This window comes from Lissotriton vulgaris, chromosome 3_1 (genome assembly GCF_964263255.1).
Source record: "Lissotriton vulgaris chromosome 3_1, aLisVul1.2, whole genome shotgun sequence".
NCBI lineage: Eukaryota > Metazoa > Chordata > Amphibia > Caudata > Salamandridae > Lissotriton > Lissotriton vulgaris.
The window spans coordinates 612713787-612734580 of record NC_141689.1 but is presented as its reverse complement, the minus strand read 5'-3'; the positions used below and the strand labels follow the sequence as shown (position 1 = coordinate 612734580).

Here is a 20794-nt window from a genome sequence, read left to right as displayed (position 1 = left end):
GAGGATTCGTCATCCTCTTGTTTGCGACTCCTACCACCTGAATCATCTCTCCTGATATCGGCAGACCTGGGACTACCGCTGATCTCAACGTGGATCTAGTGGCTCCCGTATCCACCAAAAAGGTCGTAGGACATCCAGCTACTTCAGCCTCTACGTATGGTCCTCTCTGATCTACTTCCAGGGCTGCTCCTAAAGTACAGTCTTCTTCCCTATTCACTCGTTGCCCTGTAAGAGGATCAACGTAGTAGCATTCTTCTCCTCCTACGAACAATGGCATTTGTCTATAGGTTTTCCCTCCATTTGCAATGCGAGGCGGTTGAGGGAACGGGGCTCGAGGAGTCTGAGTCCCCCCTTTGATAAACTTTCCCTTCGGGACTGTTGCTCCCTTAACCACGTTGTTCTGTACCTCTTCCTCCTCCTGTTCTAATTCCCCTGTTTCAACGTTGTAAGGACACTCGCGTCTCCAATGTCCCACCTCGTTACACTGATGACACCTGGTTGTCCTTTTCAGTGTTGCGATATCTATTCTCGGTCTCGGTCTTTCTTCCTCATCTCTGCTCTGGTTATTCTGTTTCTTTACTGGCATTCCTGTTCCCTGCTGCCGCTGTCCACCCTTTCCAGCTGCTTGCATCTGTACCAACATCAGCTTTTCCTTAAGCTTCTTTGCCTTTGAATCTATCTCATCGCTACAGTATCTTGCATACCTCAGAATCTCATCTAAAGGTTTGTTTTGCCAACAGATCAAATGCTGTTGAATCATCAGGCTTATGTCTGGTCTCAATCCGAGAACAAACTTCGACACAAACTGTCCTATGTCTTTAGGATCCATTACGTCCAATCCACTGTACTGTTTAAATGCTTTTAGTAATCTCTCATAGTACTCGTGAACGGTCTCTTTGGGCTCCTGAGTTGTTCGATCTATCTTAACCCAGTCTATGTCCTGCACCGGCACTTTCTCTTTTAGCCATGTTATTACTCTCTCGTATTTTTCCATGACTCTGTCTGATGGACCGTTTGTCTGGGTATCTCTCGGAGGCTCACAAGTGGGCCATTCAATACTAAGTTTGCATGCCGTCCACAAATCTCCGGGTACCACGATATCGAACAAAGTGTTCAAATCGATCCACAGTACCTTAGAGATTTTCACGAATCTCTCTACCTGCTTGTACCACTCCACGGGGTTCTCTCTAAGCTTCGGGAAAGAATTAGTGAATGCCGCTAAATCCCCCCTACTCCAGGGTACATGAACGTAGTTTCCGTTCGCGATTTCTCGCAAAGGGAAAGCTTCCATTCGCATTAGGTCTGTATCCTGGGACTTCACAAGTGTACTCCGTCTGACAGATCCCCTCTTGGACCATTTTTCCTCCCATCTATCCAGATCTCTCCATATTCTAATACACATGATTAGTTCCCTTATGTGTACTCTTAGCCCAATCGTTCTACGCTCATCTAGATCCCGATCCGTGCAATTCAGCCTATGGTTGGCCTGTAAGGCTTTTGTTTGTGACATGTCTATCATATACTTTTCTGCTAATTCAGATAACTTTTCATGAGCTGACCTTGCTTTTCGAGTAACATCCTTAGATAAAAACAGTATTTCATCTGGATCGTACAACTCTAACCTTTCTATTGCCACTGTGCCGTCAATTATTTCGTCCAAGTCTGATTTCAAACTCATTACATCTATGCGTCTTGCTTTTATTTCAGCTCTCAGTACGTCAGACCTAGGTTGTTCTCTTACATCCCTCTCACCTCCACTATGCGCCCTACGCCTAAGCACAGGTGAGTTATGAGGAGTTTTTCTTCTATCTCTTTGTTCCCATCTCTCTAGATCCCAAGCTTTTCCATCTTCCCTTGGGGTGTGGTGGAACATTGCTCCATCCCTCAACCCTACATTCCGTCTTTTCGGCTCGGTTTCTCCAGATACGAGATAGGATCCTCCGTGCTGTTCTAAACCACTGTAACTCACTTGCTGTCTGGTGTCGCTCAACAAACGATAAGGTCCTTCATGGCTCTCCATGCTCCCGCGATCTCGTTCGTGATCACCGGATGTATGGCGAGACGTTTCGCGACTCCCTATATTCTCATGACTTCGTTCTTGATCACCGGACGCATGGCGAGACCCTTCGCGACTCTCCATGTTCCCGTGATTCCGTCCGTAATCACCGGAGGCATGTCGAGACGTTTCACGACTCTCCATGTTCCCGTGATTCCAATGTTGCACATTTTCATCCGGGGTATGGTGTGTGCATCTGAAAGTGTTTCGGTACTCCTGCGTCCTTCGTTCTCCCTCACTAAAGGTGACGCGAGGCACTTCCCCACACCCTGCACTCCTGTCGTTGCACATTTGCCTATTGCCACTGGTAGTAGGGCAAGTATCTCCCCTGCTTCCTTGACTCCCTCTCTCCCACTCCGGGCTGCTTTCGCCAGCTCCACAATGAGAGAGGATCTTGTTATCCTGGTCTCTCCACTCTGCTCCTGTTTCCAAACTTTTATTCCGAGCCTCTTCGGCAGTATCCCATTCTTTCAGATATTCTCTTAATTCCTTATAGGATTTTGGTTTCGGTCCCCTCAAATCCATCGATCCTCTTTGACCCCCTTGTTCAGGGACCCGTTGCGGAATCTAATGGGGTACTCCGACTCACTGGTGCTAGTATCTGCCTCTGAGGATTCATCGTATTATTCCTACTCTCCATCTCTGCCCTTTCCCTGTCCCATCTTGCCTGTTCCTCCTGCTGGACCCCCTCTGGGTTATAGATTGACACTATAGGGCCTATGGTAACAGGTACTTGCAAAGCATCTGGCATTTGATACGACCTTGCATGCTGTGTTTCTGGCACCTTCTGGACCACGAATCTTCCTACTACTCTCTGTTTGGAACTAGATTGAAGTACTTCCTCATCTTTCTTGGTATCCCACTCTGCTACTGGGATCGATTTATATTCCCCCCATCTAGCTCCGTCCTCTTGCTGTAGTACGGGGCTTGCGACTTCGCTGTTGTACGGAGGTGGTCTATCTGTTAATAGCCTCTCTATCAGATCCTCCTCTGTCTCGCTATCCTCATCTTCTTCCAGAGGTTTCTTTTCTCCCGTAGCTTCTATCATGGTAAACAGTTTGTCTGCTTCTATCTTTTGCACTCTCCACTTCTTAGCTTCCTCATCCCATTTCGCATCCTGCACTGCCTTTACTGATCGTCTCACTCTTTCTTGGCGCCTCTTTAAATTCCTCTCGTGTGCTGCTCTAAACCATGCACTAAGTGCTTCGAACTGTGTTGGCCTTGGTAGAGGTCTCGCTGCAAGCATTACTGCTTTCAGTTGGTTCAACACTTCTAGCTTAAATGTTCCAAATCTCGGAAACGTCAGTTCCTTATTCCCCTCTGTTAGCCTATTCCACTCGGAGATCCACATTATCGAGTGTAAGCCTACATTTACTGCCATATGATAAGCTGGTGTGCCTTCTGGTGGAGCTTCTTCTCCAGCATATAAGTTTCTTCTATTTCTCTTAAAGATTGCCCTTAAACTCTTAAAGCACTTCATTTTTGATAATCTACGATTTTCCTTATTAATTCTCTCCCTTATTTACGTCCCGATGACAAACCACCAATCCCTGTGCGACTCTCGCTAATCAGCCTATCCCAACGCGGTTCTATGCCAACCGACCAATCTCAGCGCGGCTCTACGCTGACGTCACTTGTCCCCTCTGCAGCAGTTCCCCTCCTTTCTCAACTCGTCTCGCGGTCTTGCATGCGTTTCATTCATACGCCGAAAAATGACTACTTCCGTCCAAGCGATCACTTTTCTCTGACTGTACGGCCACAGTCTAACTGTAATTGCTACCTCAACTGGCGAAACGTCTTCCCTCTGACGGTCAGACGCTTGCCTCAACTGATAGGTTACTTACACACAGTAAACGTACGACCAGCGTGCGTTACTCATACACTCACTCAAACGCTCCCCCTATCATCGGTCTGCGGGCGATCAATGGTACCTCATGACACCCTTTAAATGGTAGACAAATTACTCTGGGTGTTCGATACACCCGAACCACTTAAGCCCTCTCTGGACATAAGATTTTATCCGGTTGCGCGCGCTCACAACCTTCCCTCAATCACACTACAGGCATTCATCTCCGCTTGACATTACAACACAGGAACAACATAAAACACCGCAATCTTACAACGCATGACCCTTATACTCACTCTCGACCGACTCTGCTGCTTTTCTCTCGACGCACCGTCAGCACCTTCTTCGGCAGGGATTCTTCTTCTGGTCGTCGATGACTAGGGACCTTGGGGTAATCTAAACCTGACCTAGGTTGTCTTCCTCAAGAAGAAAACCATCTTTCTCTGCTACCAACTGCGGGGAATGAGATTTTAATATCTTTTATGATCAATTTGATAACTTATCTCATTCGTCAATTTTGGATCGGTTGTTATCTGTCATTGAGTAAAAGACAACCCCTGCATAGGTTAGATAAACCCCATAAACTGACGCAACTCTGAAGAACCACTTACAACTGATGAAGTTTAAAAGTTTTAATATAAAATTAAGAAAAGTTGCAATTACAATCCTCTCAGGATAAGATTCAGCTAATATACAGGAACTAGAAGGAACATATATTCCCTAAAGAACCTCAATCTACAAACGAATACAATTAAAGTCAGTTCCAGAATCATCAAATTAAAAAGCATAGATATGATGTGGTTCCGTTGCGTCATCTAAAAGAAAAGAAATACAAGTTAAATCTGTCCCTACTCTATACTAAGTGACATCCCTACTTCGCAAGTTTCTAGTACCCTAAAAAGGTGTCAGCAGTTTGACTCCCTAAGAAGTTCAAACTCTCTTAGCCTCTAAAGGTAACTAAAGTTTAAGAAGCAGTACCCTCTCTGCCTACCCATCCGATCTCTAAGGGTCCTCGGCCTACTGCTCTCTTGCGCTCTGATCTCTCTCAGCGCTCGCTCCTAACTCTCAGGCCATCTGCGCCTTCGCTCTCTCTTCTCCCCGGGGTGCTGTTCCTAAAATACACAATCACAGTGTGGGTGGAACGCCCCTTCGACGCCCACCACGGACTTTCCCCCATGATGTCATTTTCTAGCTCTTTCCATGGCTTCGTCTCTTCGCGTCGTCCGTTAAGTTGACCTTTCTCCTTAGACGCCATCTTCGTCTTCTCGCTGGTGACTTCATTTGACTTTACCTTTGACACTTTCGGAGCAAAATCTATCACCTTATCAGAACTTTACTCTTTACGACTATATACATAACCTTTCTTGGTCTTGTGAATGGTCATTTCAAAACAAGACTCAAATTCCAAACGTCTCCTCTCACGTTTAGGCAATAAACTTCGTCCAGCATTGTCACCTTAAATCTAACAAGAACTAGACTCTTTGGCTCGCACATTCAAGTGAAGGCTATTCACGACTCCTGTGAGCCCACTAAATTACCAACAGCGGACTACACTCCTGCGAACCCTTGGTCAGTCAGGTTATAATCACAAATGACCTAAAACTCTTCTAACATTCCTACGACTTTCTCTACACAGTATAACCTTTAACATACATTTATATATGATCGCATTTAGCAAATCCCTTTGCTTATATGTGAATACATTTTACATAGAATACAAATTACGTAGAATATAATTTTATATTCTCATTTGTTACATCGTTATATATATGCTCTCTGCACATTTCTCCATGTTACGTTTCTCGCCGTTTCTGCATTTAAAGTTACACATGTACATGAATTCTACTTTACACGTTCTTCTGTTCGTGAGCATTTCTACACATTTCTACATTAGCCCACTACGTATACGGGCCTTCTAAATCTAATGCATTCTAAAGTGAATACAGACTATAAGCGTCAACTTCACGTTCGATATACATTTCATTCCTACGTTTATACGATATGCTTGTAAATATGACTCGGATATACGTTTTATTCAAATTGCGCTCTCTCAGCAACAAAAGTTAATACGTGCAAAGACCTATTTTATGGTGACAAAAATACATCTATAACTTGAATGTATGACCAGAGAGCTTTTGTGTCAGGGCACCGCATATGGCCCTCACAGGCCGCGTGGTGGCGTTCCCACGACATCCAGGATAGCTGTCTGACCGCCCCATTAGATGCGATTGGTTGGACCTCAGCGGTTGGAGGGATAGACCGACGATTTCCGACAGGCTCAAGGAGCCGTCGGGGGTTGGTCAGACTGCAATCCCTACAAAGTAGACGGTACCTTTACAGGCACCGCCATAGGGAATACAATGTCCATGTCCCACAAACTTTCCATGGCAGTGCCTCCGCCATGGAAAAGCTGTCAGAAAGCAACTTTGGGCGCCCGTAGCAGGGCCTCCATCTCCTGAGGGACTCCGCTATGTGGCCAGGGGGACACATGTGGTGCCCGCCCAAGCATTCATGCACTATGTGCCAGGCACCACATGGTGCCTTGAACACAGTGCATGGATATTTAAAAACATCCCTTTTTCTATTGTGGCTTGGGCTGCAGCCCTTTTCCGGTCCGCAGCACAAGCCGCTGTAGAAAAAGGGATGTTTCTGATAGCCATCGTAATAAATCCCTAATTTCTTTGAGTTAGATCACAATTGGGCTATATCCAGAAACTTTAACAGCAAAAGCAATGACATTCTGATGCTCCCTTCGGTGTTACCAAGCTCTGAGAAGGGATAGTCTGTGTAAACCACTAATTGATAACTTGATGCTGTAATCTCTGAAAGGTTACACAAATCTACATGGGTGGAGGAATATTTGCCGCGTGCAAAAAATAGCTATGTTGAGGCTATGCAAGGATATTTGTCAGGACATCCCAGTGTCAGCTTGCATATGCAGAAACACACTACTGCTTAAAGGCATAGTGTGAATTCCGTCTGCATAAGCTCTGGCAGATTTTTCATTAAGTCAGTTATTCACGGATGTGATTGTTTTTATAGATCACACAGATAGGCTTTGAAACAGAACCCTCATGGCGATGACTACTCATAGTCATCAAGGCTAAACACCTCATAAATTAATAAGCACAATCCTCTTCATAAGGGATGATTCACAAGATAAGTACACAATCCACCATAAAAGGTTGATAAATAATACAATGACAACCCAGACTGGCAAATTATATATTACATTAAAAAAATAAGACTGTTGTACAGGGGCGGCTCCTCCACTAGGGCAGAGGAGCATCCTCTCACTGCTTTCTCGCAGTGCGAGAAGCAGAAACATAAAATGGTAATAACTACCATTTTATGTTTCTGCTTCTCGCACTGCGAGAAAGCAGAACAGAAGGGTTTGGTTGGTTCTGGGCTGCTAGGAGAGCGGGGGAGGAGTGATGTGCCCACTCCTGAGGGCGCAACAACTGGGGCCGCCCAAACTAGTCATGCGCATTCAGCCCTTTCTCCATGCAGGCTGCAATGCGACCTACAGGGAACAAATGGGGTCCCCTCCAATCACAACACTACCATTGCAGCACTGTGATTGGCTTAGGAGAGGGAGGCTGCCTACTTCCTGTTCCTGCCGGAGGCAGGGGAGCATGAGCAGGCGCCGAGCAGGACTGGCGCTGAGAAAAGGCGAGAGCCGACCGGAGGACAGGTAAGTTTTGTTCTTTATTATTTTATTAAATCTCCTCCCTCCCCCCCCTCGCATGCCCCCCGCACGCAATTAATGCCGGCCGCGTGGTAGATGAGCATTAAGAAAGGCACCCTTAACTGTGTTTGCAATATAAACAATAAAACAGAATAATGCATTAGTGTAAATAGGGCTACTGATTCACAACATATGAGTGCACACTTGTAACTGGATTTACAAACATACTTAAAATCTTGCTAGTATCAGGGTGTTCCAGGCAAGGCCACTTACAAAAGTAGCTGATCACCCACTAATGTTTAATATGTGGTTGTACATGAACCTTTGGTGGGTACATTTGCACCCTTAATGCTGCCATTTACACCTGTTAAAGGCATGAAGCAATCATAAGCAGGGCGATAATGAGAAGGCTGTATGGCCAGGAGTTACTCCTCAGAGAAACACATATTCCTTCTTGAGAAGTAAACAAAGAAAAAATAAACCAAAGGGACTAACTACAGGTATAGATCAACAGATATATAGATGTTCTATAAAGATCTCTGCCTTGATGGTTTTCACCAAATCCAGGGGGACACTCCACCTAGTATTAGGATTTATGAGTCCCAATTCCCTTATATGAACAAGTGCACGTTCTTACAACAAATTTCATATCTATGCTTTTAGGTGAACTTCTGCTTAGTGGAGGTGATTCCCTACTCTAATATGGAATACTCTGAATAGAAAGGTATAAAGAAACATTCTCCTGAACTTAGTCACACACACTTAGATCATTTTAATCTAGCAAGCACAGTCCACACACTAAGCTTTGCCTTCTTCCCCTTGAGATGCATGAATTTCAGGATACTACATATTACAGCCTCAACCTCTAGAATATGGTCACCCCCACTCAAGAGGCAAATGAACTGCTGAAGAGGATGCAGACCATAATGTTACCTTTGTTAATTTTACTTACAGGTAACTACAAGTTCTGCATCCGCACACCTGCTGTGGAGCGGAGAAGGCAGTCGCCTGGCAGGAGTAAGTAGATTCTGTCAATGCAATGGCTGTGGCAGCACACACAGTGGGGGATTTAAAGAAGAAGTGGCAGGACAAGAGGAGGCACTTATAAGCAATGTTTTCCAGGATGTAGATGGCAAATAGTGTTCCTACAGGTTAACCCAATAATCATAGCAATCTCCTTCAGGAACATATCCTCTTCACCTTGCATACTTGCCTGCTATATTGCCTGTTCATGAGAATCCAGTCAGTACATGTTTTGAATACGTTAACTACATGATTTCACTTGCAAATGTTATTGTAGGTTAATTACGTCTATTTTAATAATGTAATCTATGAATAAGTTAGTGAGTGGCTCAGAGACTGATATGTCAATAAATGCACATTACATTGAGACATGGTAGTTTTAATGTGACATTATGGTAGTGCAAGACGGATGTATAATGATCTTATACATGTACTAGTCTACCATTCTTCACTGACAGAATCTTGCTCAACACTGTGATATGTAATGAAACTGCTATCAACTATGGGATAACCATGTGTTCGTAACAGCCTGGACAGCAAATTATATTACACAAGAAATGGTTCTGTTGGATTAACTTTGTATATGTCTAAAAAGCAATTGATTTCTTCCTACACACAAACACAGAAGTGGTAAAAATGAAAAAAAAAACAATTTATGACTAGATCAAACATATTCAGTTGTACACAACAATGTAGAATTTATAAAGAAGAGTTCTCTGTGGTTAGTGCAAAAGTGCTCGTGCAGTGCATCAACTGGTGTATGATACAAAAAGAAGAAAAATCAATATTTTAGCAAGATCACCTGGTCAAGCACAAGGTGGATTGCTGTGCTGTGTGACTTAATGATAAATATTCTCCTAATGTTGGAGAAGTGTGGCTCAGGGGTTAGAGGCGGCAGACCTGGAAGCTGAGATCGGCCCGGGACCACGGTTCAATTCCCCGCCCCGACGGGGGTTGGGCTCAATAATTCCACGGACTCGATAATTCTCGCTCCAGTGCCTACTCGACTCACGGGTTCACACTCTGCGACTCTGGGCAATAGCTTGCTTAATCTCCACAACGGCCCCTCGCGGCGGGATGCCTGGCTTTCACCTTGTGGATACCCTGCTGGGGTATCTCACAGGGGAATACCAGGACGGGTTCCCTAAGCAAGTGCATAGATGCCTGCGTTGTGGGCGATTTGCGCTATATAAATACATGTACATAGTTTCATAATGATGAACTGATGAGTCGTTTTTACATATATCTTCGGTATTATATTCCTCTCGCACACAGGAGATGTTGAATCATGTTTTTCTGATATGCAGGGTGTTCCCATTTTCTGTCCTGATAAAAGAACCCTTTTTGATGCACTACTCACACTTTCTATTGGTGGGACGAAACGTTGATGGAATCCTTGTGTATGCCGGGATTTCAAAAGACATTCTGGTGAGACAACGGATTTTGTATTTAATGAACTTTGGTCTTGGTCAGGCAATCTTGAAAAAATATTATTTCTTCATTTGTATAAAAATAAAAACACCAGTTGATGCATTATACTAACCACAGAGAACTCTTCTCTATAAGTTCTACATTGTTGTGTACAACGGAATAAGCTTGATATAGTCATATATTGCTGATTTTTAACCCTCCAAAGCGCGTACGCCCAAATCCTGATTTACATGGTACTCCCATTGAAAGGGTTACAACATTTGTTTATTTGGGTGTCACGTTAACTGAGAATTTTGGTTGGAATATGCAGCTCGCCAAATCCACACTCAAGTTATCCCAGCTAGTGGGGGGCATCAGCAAGGTTTCCAGGGTATCTACTTTCAGGCCGGCGTCCTCAGCCCTAGAGATATATTGCCGGGAGGCTAGGCCGGCAGCGACCTATGGGGCTGAACTTTGGGGGCACAAGCAGATAACGAATCTTAAAAGGGTGTAGCAGTCTTTCGTTAGAAATTTAGTTGGGTTACCACCTAGCACGCCATTGATCCCTCTTAGATTCGACCTTGGCATGCTGCCAATAGAAGAGATCACCAGTGCTAGACCAATTATGTACTGGAAGAGTTTGTGGTGAGTCCCTGAACTGGATGCGTACAGAGCAGAATTTTCTGAGATTTTGCCTCTTCTTAAAAACAAAAAGATCCCTTGGCTTCAGCATATAAGAGCTGTTAGTATCCGTTTAGGTTTTCCTGAACTATGGGAAACTCCTGAGATTTTCTGCCTCGGGATATCCAAGAATGAACTTCTTTCTCAGATACGTACGTCAAACTATCAAATATTAATGAGCTCTGCATCGCTGGGTAAGCTGACATCTGAATTCCTCCTAGTTAAACCAGAACCTAAAGTCAAGGAATTTATGGACTTAATCGAACCCCCAGTTGCCCGAAAGCTGTATCTTCAGTTAAGGCATGGCACTCTTCCAGTTAGGTCTTTTACATCTAAATGGTCAAATCCTAATAATGAAGTTTTCCCAGCTTGCAGCTATAAAACTGAGAATGTAACCCATGTACTGTTTTTCTGCCCTGCCTATTCTGCAATTAGAAAACGCTGGCTAACACCCATTTGCAAGAACCTGGGACTTTTGCACTTTACACAGGCCTGTAGGATACTGATATATGATACACATCCACCAATTGTGTTTGCAGTCTCTCGTTATTTATTTGATATGTGGCGCAGGAGATATACCTTTTTAACTTGATTGTTGTATACACAATTTTGCTTAATGTCTTGTATCATTATAACTCTTAGTTTAATCCTCTTTTTAACATTTTATGATTATTTATTGTTTTATTGTCTGTGCTGATGTATTTTATATGCACTTTTTATGGTCTTTCGACCGAAATAAAAGTTATCAACAACAACAATATATATTGCTCTTTTTTCATTTTTGCCTCTCTTATGTTTGTGTGTAGGAAGTAATCAATTGCTTTTTAGACGCAATAACCAAACTAGCAGCTCAAGGAGAAACCGTGCCTAACAAAAAATGAATGTGTCCGTCTGTAACGCAACTGGTGCTCATGTAAAGCGCTCTGATACCTTCGGGCCAAGTTCACGCTATGAAAAACTCTGGGGAAAAAGTCACTTTTTACCCATCGTGCACCAGCAAAAGTTGACCTATGATCTGTGTCCAACCCCAGAAAACTGGTTGGAACGTAGTTCAGGCGTCATGTCTAAATCTAAGCGCAGTTGCCTGGCGATGTTATACAACATGCAAGAGGCTATAACAATTTTGCACATAATCTCTGAGGAGTGGTGGACTGACCCTCTTCTCACCCACACTTCCCTGGGTGCCATATGGTCAAGACATCTGAAGCTCCAGCCCTAGTAATCAGGGGACCCCTTCAGCCAATGGGAACCCTAGCCCCAACACCATCCAATCACAACACCAGCCCTAAAATCCAGAACCAACAGGAGACCAGGACCCCACAGCCAATCCCAGCCCCAATCCAAGCACCCAACGAGTCCAAAAACCCTGACCTCTACATCCAACAAAGGCCCTAGCCCCACCAGTAGTCCCAACCCAAGTCCAAGCAGCCAATGGCACAGGTAGCCCCAGTCCCCACCTCCAACAGAAGCCCAACCCCACTCCCAGTCCCACAACCAGTCCAACAACCAACTACACCAGAAGCCCCAAATAGCCACTTCCACTTCCTGTTGCTGGGGAGGAAGGCAGGGGGGCTGGCCTCACTAGCTTGTGAACACAAAATGGTGGCTGGGGTGCACTGTTTTAGCACACAGGTCTAAGCACAGAGCAAAGGAGAAATTTGGAGGGAAAACAGATTTGTCACCAAGGAATGAGAGGGACAAACTACAGAGGTTGGACTGCAAATCCCACAATTCAACACACTAAATGGAGGCAATCATGGGCAGGGAAAACCACAAATTTAAAACACAACATAGCGAGAAAGCAGGGTATGCCTGGTTGGAGTCGGGAGTGAGGGGGGGGATTATGCCTGGTTGGGGACGGGCGGGTGAGCGGGTCAAGGAGGAGTGACTTGCCCACTGTTGTGGGTCCTGACTGTTTGGTCGGCCCTCTGAGGCTCACCAGCCCAGTCATGCGCACTACATTTTCTCTATGTAAGCTGCATGCAGCCTACATCGAGAAAATGGCCTCCCTACAGGAGCCCGGCTGGGCGATGTTCTCACAAAATCACAACGCTGCCATTGCAGCGTTGCAATTCGCTTAGGGGAGGGAGGATGCATGCTTCCAATTCCCAGAAACAGGACCCGGCCAGGAGCGGAGGCGACGCTGGACTCGGTAGGGTAAGTTCATATTAAAAAAATGTATATTGACATATTTTTCCCAAAAAATATATTATGCCCAAATTATAAAATAGATGATGTTTTTTTATATTTAGACAAAAGACAGATATTAAAAATAGAAACCACTAACTAATTAGAAACAAACTGTCAGCCTTACATAAAAGCCATAGTTTACCTCTGATGTCTGCAATGGTATAAATGCAATTGATCCACTGTTGTTAGCAAAATCTGTGACAGTCATATTAATATTTGCAGGAGGAATCGGAGTGATGCTGTAAAACACAATTACTGAGTCAAGGGCTCCTCTTGTACGCTCCACCACACAGGAGATTGTAGATCCTTCCTCAGAAACCTGCAAGCAATAGCAACAAACAATAAAAATGACTGCATACATTTGCATACAAGACCGCTCTAATTAATAAGGTAGTACCTATCACAAATTTGCACTGCTGTTAATATTATATTTCATAGCCAATTTAAAGTAAACTTCTTCTCAGTTCACTTTTAGAAACAGGTAAATGTCTGAGGGAAATATGGGGGTCCCTACAAGGACTCTCTGGCTGATATACATCTCAGAATCTCCGTCAGTGATTTGGTCAGATTAATAAAAACCTTATCACAAGACCAATAATGTTTAGGGAACCATACTGAGACCCTTTCCATGACTGAAACATGTTGAGAGGAATGGGATGTAAGGGTAATTGAGACACCATATCTTGTCCAAGGAACTCAAAATAGAAAGGATGGGGTTATTCCTATAGATAATTTTAATCATTGCTATCTGCTAAAATACCTACATTTACCACAAAGAACTCTCTTTTAGCAGTTGAGCCCATCCCTGGAAAGATATTATCAGGATGTAATAAGTCTTGATGATAAAGCATGCCACAAAATCGTGGCGCGGGTCATTTTATCTAAAGAAAGGGATTCTTTCTTGACCTGAAGGCTAAAGAAAGGGTCTCAGTAGAGTCTGCTAGATTGTTGGTGTTGTGACACAGAGAGGGAGGATGTTATATCAGACTTGTTTTTACCCTCCTATTCCTTAATTGTGTGCACATCATGAAAGCTTTAGACAGCCTAATTCTCTAGACTAATTTCAGAAGAGATCAGGGATTCATAATTGACAGATTTCTTCATTGACCAGGTCAGCATTGGCCACCAAACCAATGTCTTTATTGCACATTGAGATGGGAGGAAATGATTCAAGAAAAGAGGGTTTCAGAGGACATGAGTAAGGTGGAGTATAAAGAAGCTGAGAATGAGAAGGGTGAAAAAGGATAGATCCACCACTAGCTGCATTTTGCCATGTCCCCTGTGGACCTTACTGCCAAAGATATAAATGTACACATTTGCTTGTTGAGTGTAAGGGTCCCTTGTTGCAATCCCTGTCTCTGGGTGTAGAGTAGAAGGTGCTATAGGTATAAAACCTAATCTTTAACTATCTATGCATCTGCAGACATGAATGTGGCTCCCCTCAAAATGGTAAATTGCCATTTTAAATGCAATAACAACTATCAGACCCATGTGAACAGGTATGGGAATTCACATGGTGGCCATCAATGAATAGGCCACATTACAATGCGGACATTACAACGACCGCGTTGTTACATAGCATACCATTACAATACAAGTCATTACAACGACTTACTGTAAAGGTGGGCGCTGGATTTTGGAATGGTATAATTTGTCATTCCAACTCCAGTCTGTGCAACAGTAGGGAAGGAGTTGGATTTTAAATCCAAAACTTTCTGCCACCTACAGCAAGTCGTTGTTCAGACATGCGTTGTAATGGCATGCGATGTAACAACGCAGTCGTTGTAATGGCATGCGTAGTATCACATGCGCAGTAAACAATGTTTACCCTCAAAATGGTATATTGCCATTTTAAATGCAATAACAACTATCAGACCCACGTAAGCAGGTATGGGAATTTCCATTGGTGGCCATCATCATTTGTATTGATATGGCAGAAGGCTCAAGTTTTAGAGCAAAAGGTCCACCGACATCTCCAGTTTACACTCTTTATGCTTCCAGTGATATTGTTGTAAAAATCCTTCGTGCTACGTTGCTACCATTTACTATTTTTTTTTGTACATTTGTCTTCTATTTAAGGCACGTTATGAAGTTAATTGAAGAGAGAAAATTCCAAATCCCTATTTCCAGAATTGGGATTGCTTGGAACGTTACTGTCGTAAACTGCACTTAGTATAGGGAATGTGGGCACTACAGTAAAGGTTGGCAGTGTATGTTGCAGTGGATACCCACAAACTATTGTTATTTTTCTACTAATTAACAATTTGCAGGTAGAAAACCTTCCAGGAAGCACATGTAAAATTGCACGTGTGACAAGCAGGAGTAGGTGTCCTTCCACAGTAAAAAAAGAGTGAGCAGCACCATATTTTATAGAGGCATAGAAACACGTTCATAATATTTTCTCTGTGGAGTTAAAAAAGATATTACTTGTGTTAATGTAATTCTACGATTGTTGTTGATGTGTGAGCCACATAAAAATCATACAGTTACCCTGTATGTTAGAATACCCATGGAGAAGTAGATATCCAGATTTTACAATTTGTTTTTTTTTCTTGGGCCGCACGTGTGTTATGGTTAGCCTTATTATTGTACACCTTAAGGATCTGGTAGCACTTTCAAAGATATGCAGCTGTTTATTTCCTTCTTCATGCTTCTTTATGAAATGTGCACAACACAAATCAAACCGCAATAGAACACAATAACAAAGAGTAACAGTAAAAAAAGGGCCGGTAAGCACTGTCATGTGAAGAAGAAAACAAATGACCCAGGCAGAGAGGAATTCAATGAAAGAGAAGGAAAGAGTGTACATGTAATATAGGAGAGTAGGAAACTGGCTCTCTATATAGTGTACTAAAAGGACGTACACTGTGCAGAGAGTCCAGAGAATCCTCAACTGGTACACAGAGGTAAAAGTGTGGTAGTCTGGATGAGCAGTTAGGCTTATCAGAGGGTAGTGCTAAGCATTTGTTGTACTCATAAAGGCTATGAACGACACAGACACTCAAAAATAAATCACAGACCAATTTGTGAAAACAAAGTCGATTTGTATGTATGTTTTAAGATCAAGAACCTAGTTCTAAGGTAAGCACTTTCGGAGATACAATTTTTTTAAGTTATAAAAATATATAATTTTTGGGTGCAATTATGCACCTTAGGAAACAATGGGGAAAAGAGCAAAAATGCGTATACAATCAGGCAATAGTTTCACGAAGTTCACCTTCTCATTTTAGGTTGATATCAGGACCAGTGTCAAAGTTCCAGGAGTTCCAGGAGAAGTTCGGGAGCTTCCCGGATCGGTTGGGAGCAGAGTGCTGAGGGTCTTTGAAACTGGTGGGCAAAGAGGAAGGGGGCCACTTCAAAATGCATTGCAAAGGGGGACTTACAGGTACGTCTAGTGGGTCTCTTTGGAGGTATGAGGTTGTAAGGGCCTGGGGACCATGGGAGCAGCGCCGGTTAGTTGGTGCTGGGAAAGGTGGGGCCAGGTGCAGAGCGAACAGGTCAGCCGGGTGTCATGCATCTTTAGGGTCCTCGGGGTCCGGAACAGGCAACTTGGAGAGGTGATCTCAGAACAGCTGGGCCACTCAGATAGTTGATCTCGGTGTCTCAATGATGGATGCTTGCTTCTGGTGCTCTGGGAGTTTGGAGTGGCCTCTTCTTTTTGGTTTTTACCATTGGGGGTCCGGTACCCTGGGTATTGGTACGCCGTGCTCTGGTAGATCCTGGTGCCTCCAAACTTGGTGGAGAGGCAGACCTGGCCCTCTGAAGCGGTTATACCTCTTCTTGCTTTGGTACTGCGTCAAGGTCATCAGGGAGCACCAAAATGACAAAACAGACTTCACAGGTTAGGTGCCTGCGGTGTGCAGGGGAGTGATACCTTCCAACCCAAGGAAGCTTCTCTGTTATTTCTCAAAGGCCAGAGGTATTCTACGATTCTTGGATTCCTTTTAGGTTTCAGGAGGACACAGCAGCAGCGATTGTCGAGTCCTTCTGGCAGGGCTTCTGTTCTAGCGTTGTAGGTCTTCTTTTGTCCTGGTCTTCTTTGTTTTGGTGAATCTGTGATTAGGTCTCAGGGAGCCACCTAAATGCTGAATTTGGGGGTGTTACAAGGGAAGACAGGTAGTAACCACAGGGCTACTTACCCTTATGGTGTCTACACCCTCTAGTGACCACTTCATGTGGGTAGAGGCACTATCCCAGCCCTGATTGGAGGTTTTCACACCATCTCAAGTGGGTGGAATTTGAGGAGAGGGGTTCACCTTGCCTTCCCCACCCAAGGGGGGGGGTGCAGGCTGAGAGGGGGACCATCCTCCTCATTGAATACTTTTCCCACCTTTCCTCCTGCCAAAAGTGAAGCAGGAAAGGGGCCTTGGCCTCCCCTACAGTCTGGGGGTTACCGGGTTGGATTTTATAGGTGGCATTGCCTTTAAAACTTCCTGCTGTCCTGGAGGCAGCGTGAAATGCCACCGCCCAGAGCAGGTATTGTTTCCGTCCTCTGAGAGTACTGGCTCTCACCCCATGAGGTCAGAAACATGTCTAGTGTTTGGTTAGGTTTCAGGGGACCTCTCCTGTGTGAATTTATTAATACATCCAACACTGGCATTAGCAAGGATTTAGTGAGATGAGGTTTGGTACCAAACATCTCAGAAATCAGTGACGCTAACATGGAGCTAGGAAACTTGTGTTGAAATGTATCCAGCCCATGTACTCTTTATGGCTTCCCTGGTAAATTACAGCCTAACAGAATGAACCCGAAATTGTAGGGACATTTCTGCTCCTGCTGATATTCCCACACATAGGATATAGTGTACCCTGACTTAGGACTAAAAGCCTTGCAGTAGGGGTGACATCTATATCTTATACAGTGTATGTGTGGCATGGCACACAGGGCTGTGTGCCATGTCGACTCTTTGCATTTTCCTGCACCAAGACATGCAGCCTGCAATGACACAGTCCATAGCCTTGGTGAGGAGGCCCTGTAGTGGCACAATCAGTGCTGCAGGTCCAGAAAGCCATCTTCAGTACCCATGCCCTAGGTACCAGGGGTACCATTTACTAGGGACTAGCTGAGGTTGTGCCAATCGTGGTAGAGTGCTGTGACAGTAGAGCTAGCACTGGAAACCTGGTTAGCAGGGACCCAGTGCACTTACAGTTTGAAATCACATCAGGCAAAAAGTGGAGCCCAACCATGCAAAAAGGGGCACTTTCCTACAATGAGAATGATGAATTCTGTTCAAGAAGAGAGGGCCAGAAATGGCAAAGGCGGAGGCAGAAAGAGGGGGAAAGAAAAGCAGAAGCTAGAAGGAAGATTGCAGAAAGCATAAGAGGAAATATGGGGTGAGGGGCAGGTAGAATGGATAGATTTGAAAGTGAACCAGGGTTTTTCAGAACAAAGTGATGGACAAAAGAGAAAGGGTAGAGAATGAGAAATGAGTTTAAGATGAAAGGACAAGTCAAGTCTAGAGAATTGCAAAGGAATAAGAGAAATGGGAGCCTAGTGTGGGATGCTGGTCCCAGGCTTTCTGTGGCCCAACTTATGCTTGAAATCTGTGAACATTGGCAATATACCTCTCTTGTTCATCTCATGTGAAGGAATTATGCTTGCTAGGTGTTTTGTACTTTGTATCAGAAGCATCTAAGATGGCTTGCAGCACAATTCTGTATATAATATACATCTGCATCAACTTCAAGGGAATATCTCTTCATACAAATGACAAACTATAAAGGATACAAAATCAAGCAGCAAGAATCTGTTTTTTGCTTGAGAAATCTGAACCCACCTCACCTTCCCTGATGAATCTACTTTGGTGCAAGATACAAAACATGATAGAGTTTAAGATCTTGTGCATTACACACAGAGATTTGTACAAATCTGGTGCCAACTACCTTCAACCTCTGGCCTCACCATACCTTGCAATAAGAAACCTAAGATCTGCCAAAGACTCTCAACTCATTCACCACATGCCCAAAATACTGAGATTTGAAGGTTAATCATTAAAATGCAAGTGTCTCGTTCTGTGAGAAATCGAAAGCACTACTTGCAATTCAGGAAAGACCTTAAAACGTTCCTGTTCACTTATTTGTTCAAGCTACACTACAACTAAATCACTTAAATCCATCAATACTCCTTACGTCTTGATTCTCATTGTTCAACAAGTGTAATGAAGTTAAACTTTTTTCTCATACCAATTCTTTATACTTTCCATGCATATTCCTTTTTTTGCTTTATTATTCACTGTACCTTGTTATTCCTTTATGTTTTTCTTCCCTCGTGGTGGCATGAAGTTGCCATTAGGTGACATGTAAGCACTTAAAAAGTGCTTACATGTCAAATAAATAACTAAGTGAGGGTAGTGCAGTTGACAATCTAATTGAGGAAGTTTATTCTTCTTTATAAGATAGAAGTTGTGTCATACATGTTGGTATCTTATTCTCAATGATTTCCACTGCTGAAACCGCATCAGTAAGATGAAACATGTGCTTTGCGACAGCTTTCCAAATAGACTGATTCTGCATTGCAGACTGTGATCCAGAATGTACTAATCTTTTCAAATATGGGCTTGAACTGACTGTGGTACAGTATGCGAGTCAAGCGTCTTATCGTTGATATCGCTAACATTCATGCAGTAGTGTCCAGATAGATTTAACTCACCAACGTAGTGAGAGGATTGTATGATGGAATATTGCATGCAAAAATTATATCTGACTAAATATTGTCTTGTAAATATCAGTTGAAAAATATGGTTTCATTCAGTATACATTTTCTATTATGAACTCCAATGGGGTGATGTATTTGTAAACGTTAACTAGAACACAACATTTATGTCAGATAATATCCTGACAGTGATATTCTGATACAACATCTAGGGTGTTGAGTGCTCATAGTCAATATGCTTACTGGGGCTTCTAGTACCACTGTGCTACAAACAAATAAAGCAGACCGTCAAAATGCATTTGCAGCTAAATATGCCATAGAGCACCACAACGCTCACACTTTCCACCACCCCAAAATGCTCGGACAACAAAGATATGTGTTTTCTCACCCAAGTCTGGGGAGCCTACACGAAAATCCCTTGCTGTTCTGCTGCTTTCATTTAAATGAACTCTATAAAAGTCACTATCTTTTTGTGTTACCTCACACAAGGCTGGCATGACTCCTGGAAAAGTTGTTTACTTCATTTTGAAATAATATTAGGTTGCAAATGATGTCTTTGTCACCATTCACCTATGACATGCCTCGATTTGTATCAGATCACAATCATGTAAAATGAATTGAAATAGTTGCTCCTTACGTCTATTGAGAGATGATTCTCACAATTTTAGCCTGCATATAAGATCATTATTTCTTTCATTTTAATTTAAATGAAAGTGGGTTTTAAATTTCTTTCTCAGTGTGTGCTCCATTAGAACTCTTCTGGCACTTAGATCCTAATAAAGCTTTCTATGAATATTTCTAATCTCATTGCAAAAAATAAATATTATCTTCTAGTAAAATACAGGCTATATCTATATTAATCTGCCAGTTAGACACTCCCTTCTCTGTTATCAACTGCTTGCACCACTTAATCTGATTCTAAGCAGATGGTGATATTCCATTAATACCCAGGCTTCTTACCCTCTGAGCAGAAAGGCAAGTATACAATAGCCATATTTTTATGAGCAGATCCACATTCAACAAAATCCAAACTGGCTCTGCTAATAATAAGCAACAAAAACGCCTTCCATGTGTTTATTGGACAATCAACCTAACATCCTCAAGCAAGAATTCAAAACAGTTGTTCAATCATTAGTGTTTTTCAGACTTCACTGTGAAAATGCACTTCTCAGAGAAATCCAGAAAACTCACCTAGCCCATTGAAAGCAAGACTAATATTCCAATGATGACCCTGTATTTTGATGATCT

The 20794-nt window shown here is 43.2% G+C and overlaps 1 protein-coding gene across 1 annotated transcript in view; it reads right to left on the bottom strand.

The window, feature by feature from the left end:
• The window catches only part of ADGRV1 (adhesion G protein-coupled receptor V1), a 1865288-nt gene that overhangs the window by 1502008 nt on the left and 342486 nt on the right, over positions 1 to 20794 (bottom strand). The window contains exon 22 of the mRNA XM_086963519.1: positions 13037 to 13213. Coding sequence (XP_086819645.1) covers positions 13037 to 13213 — 177 coding nt within the window. The remainder of the gene's footprint in view (positions 1 to 13036; positions 13214 to 20794) is intronic.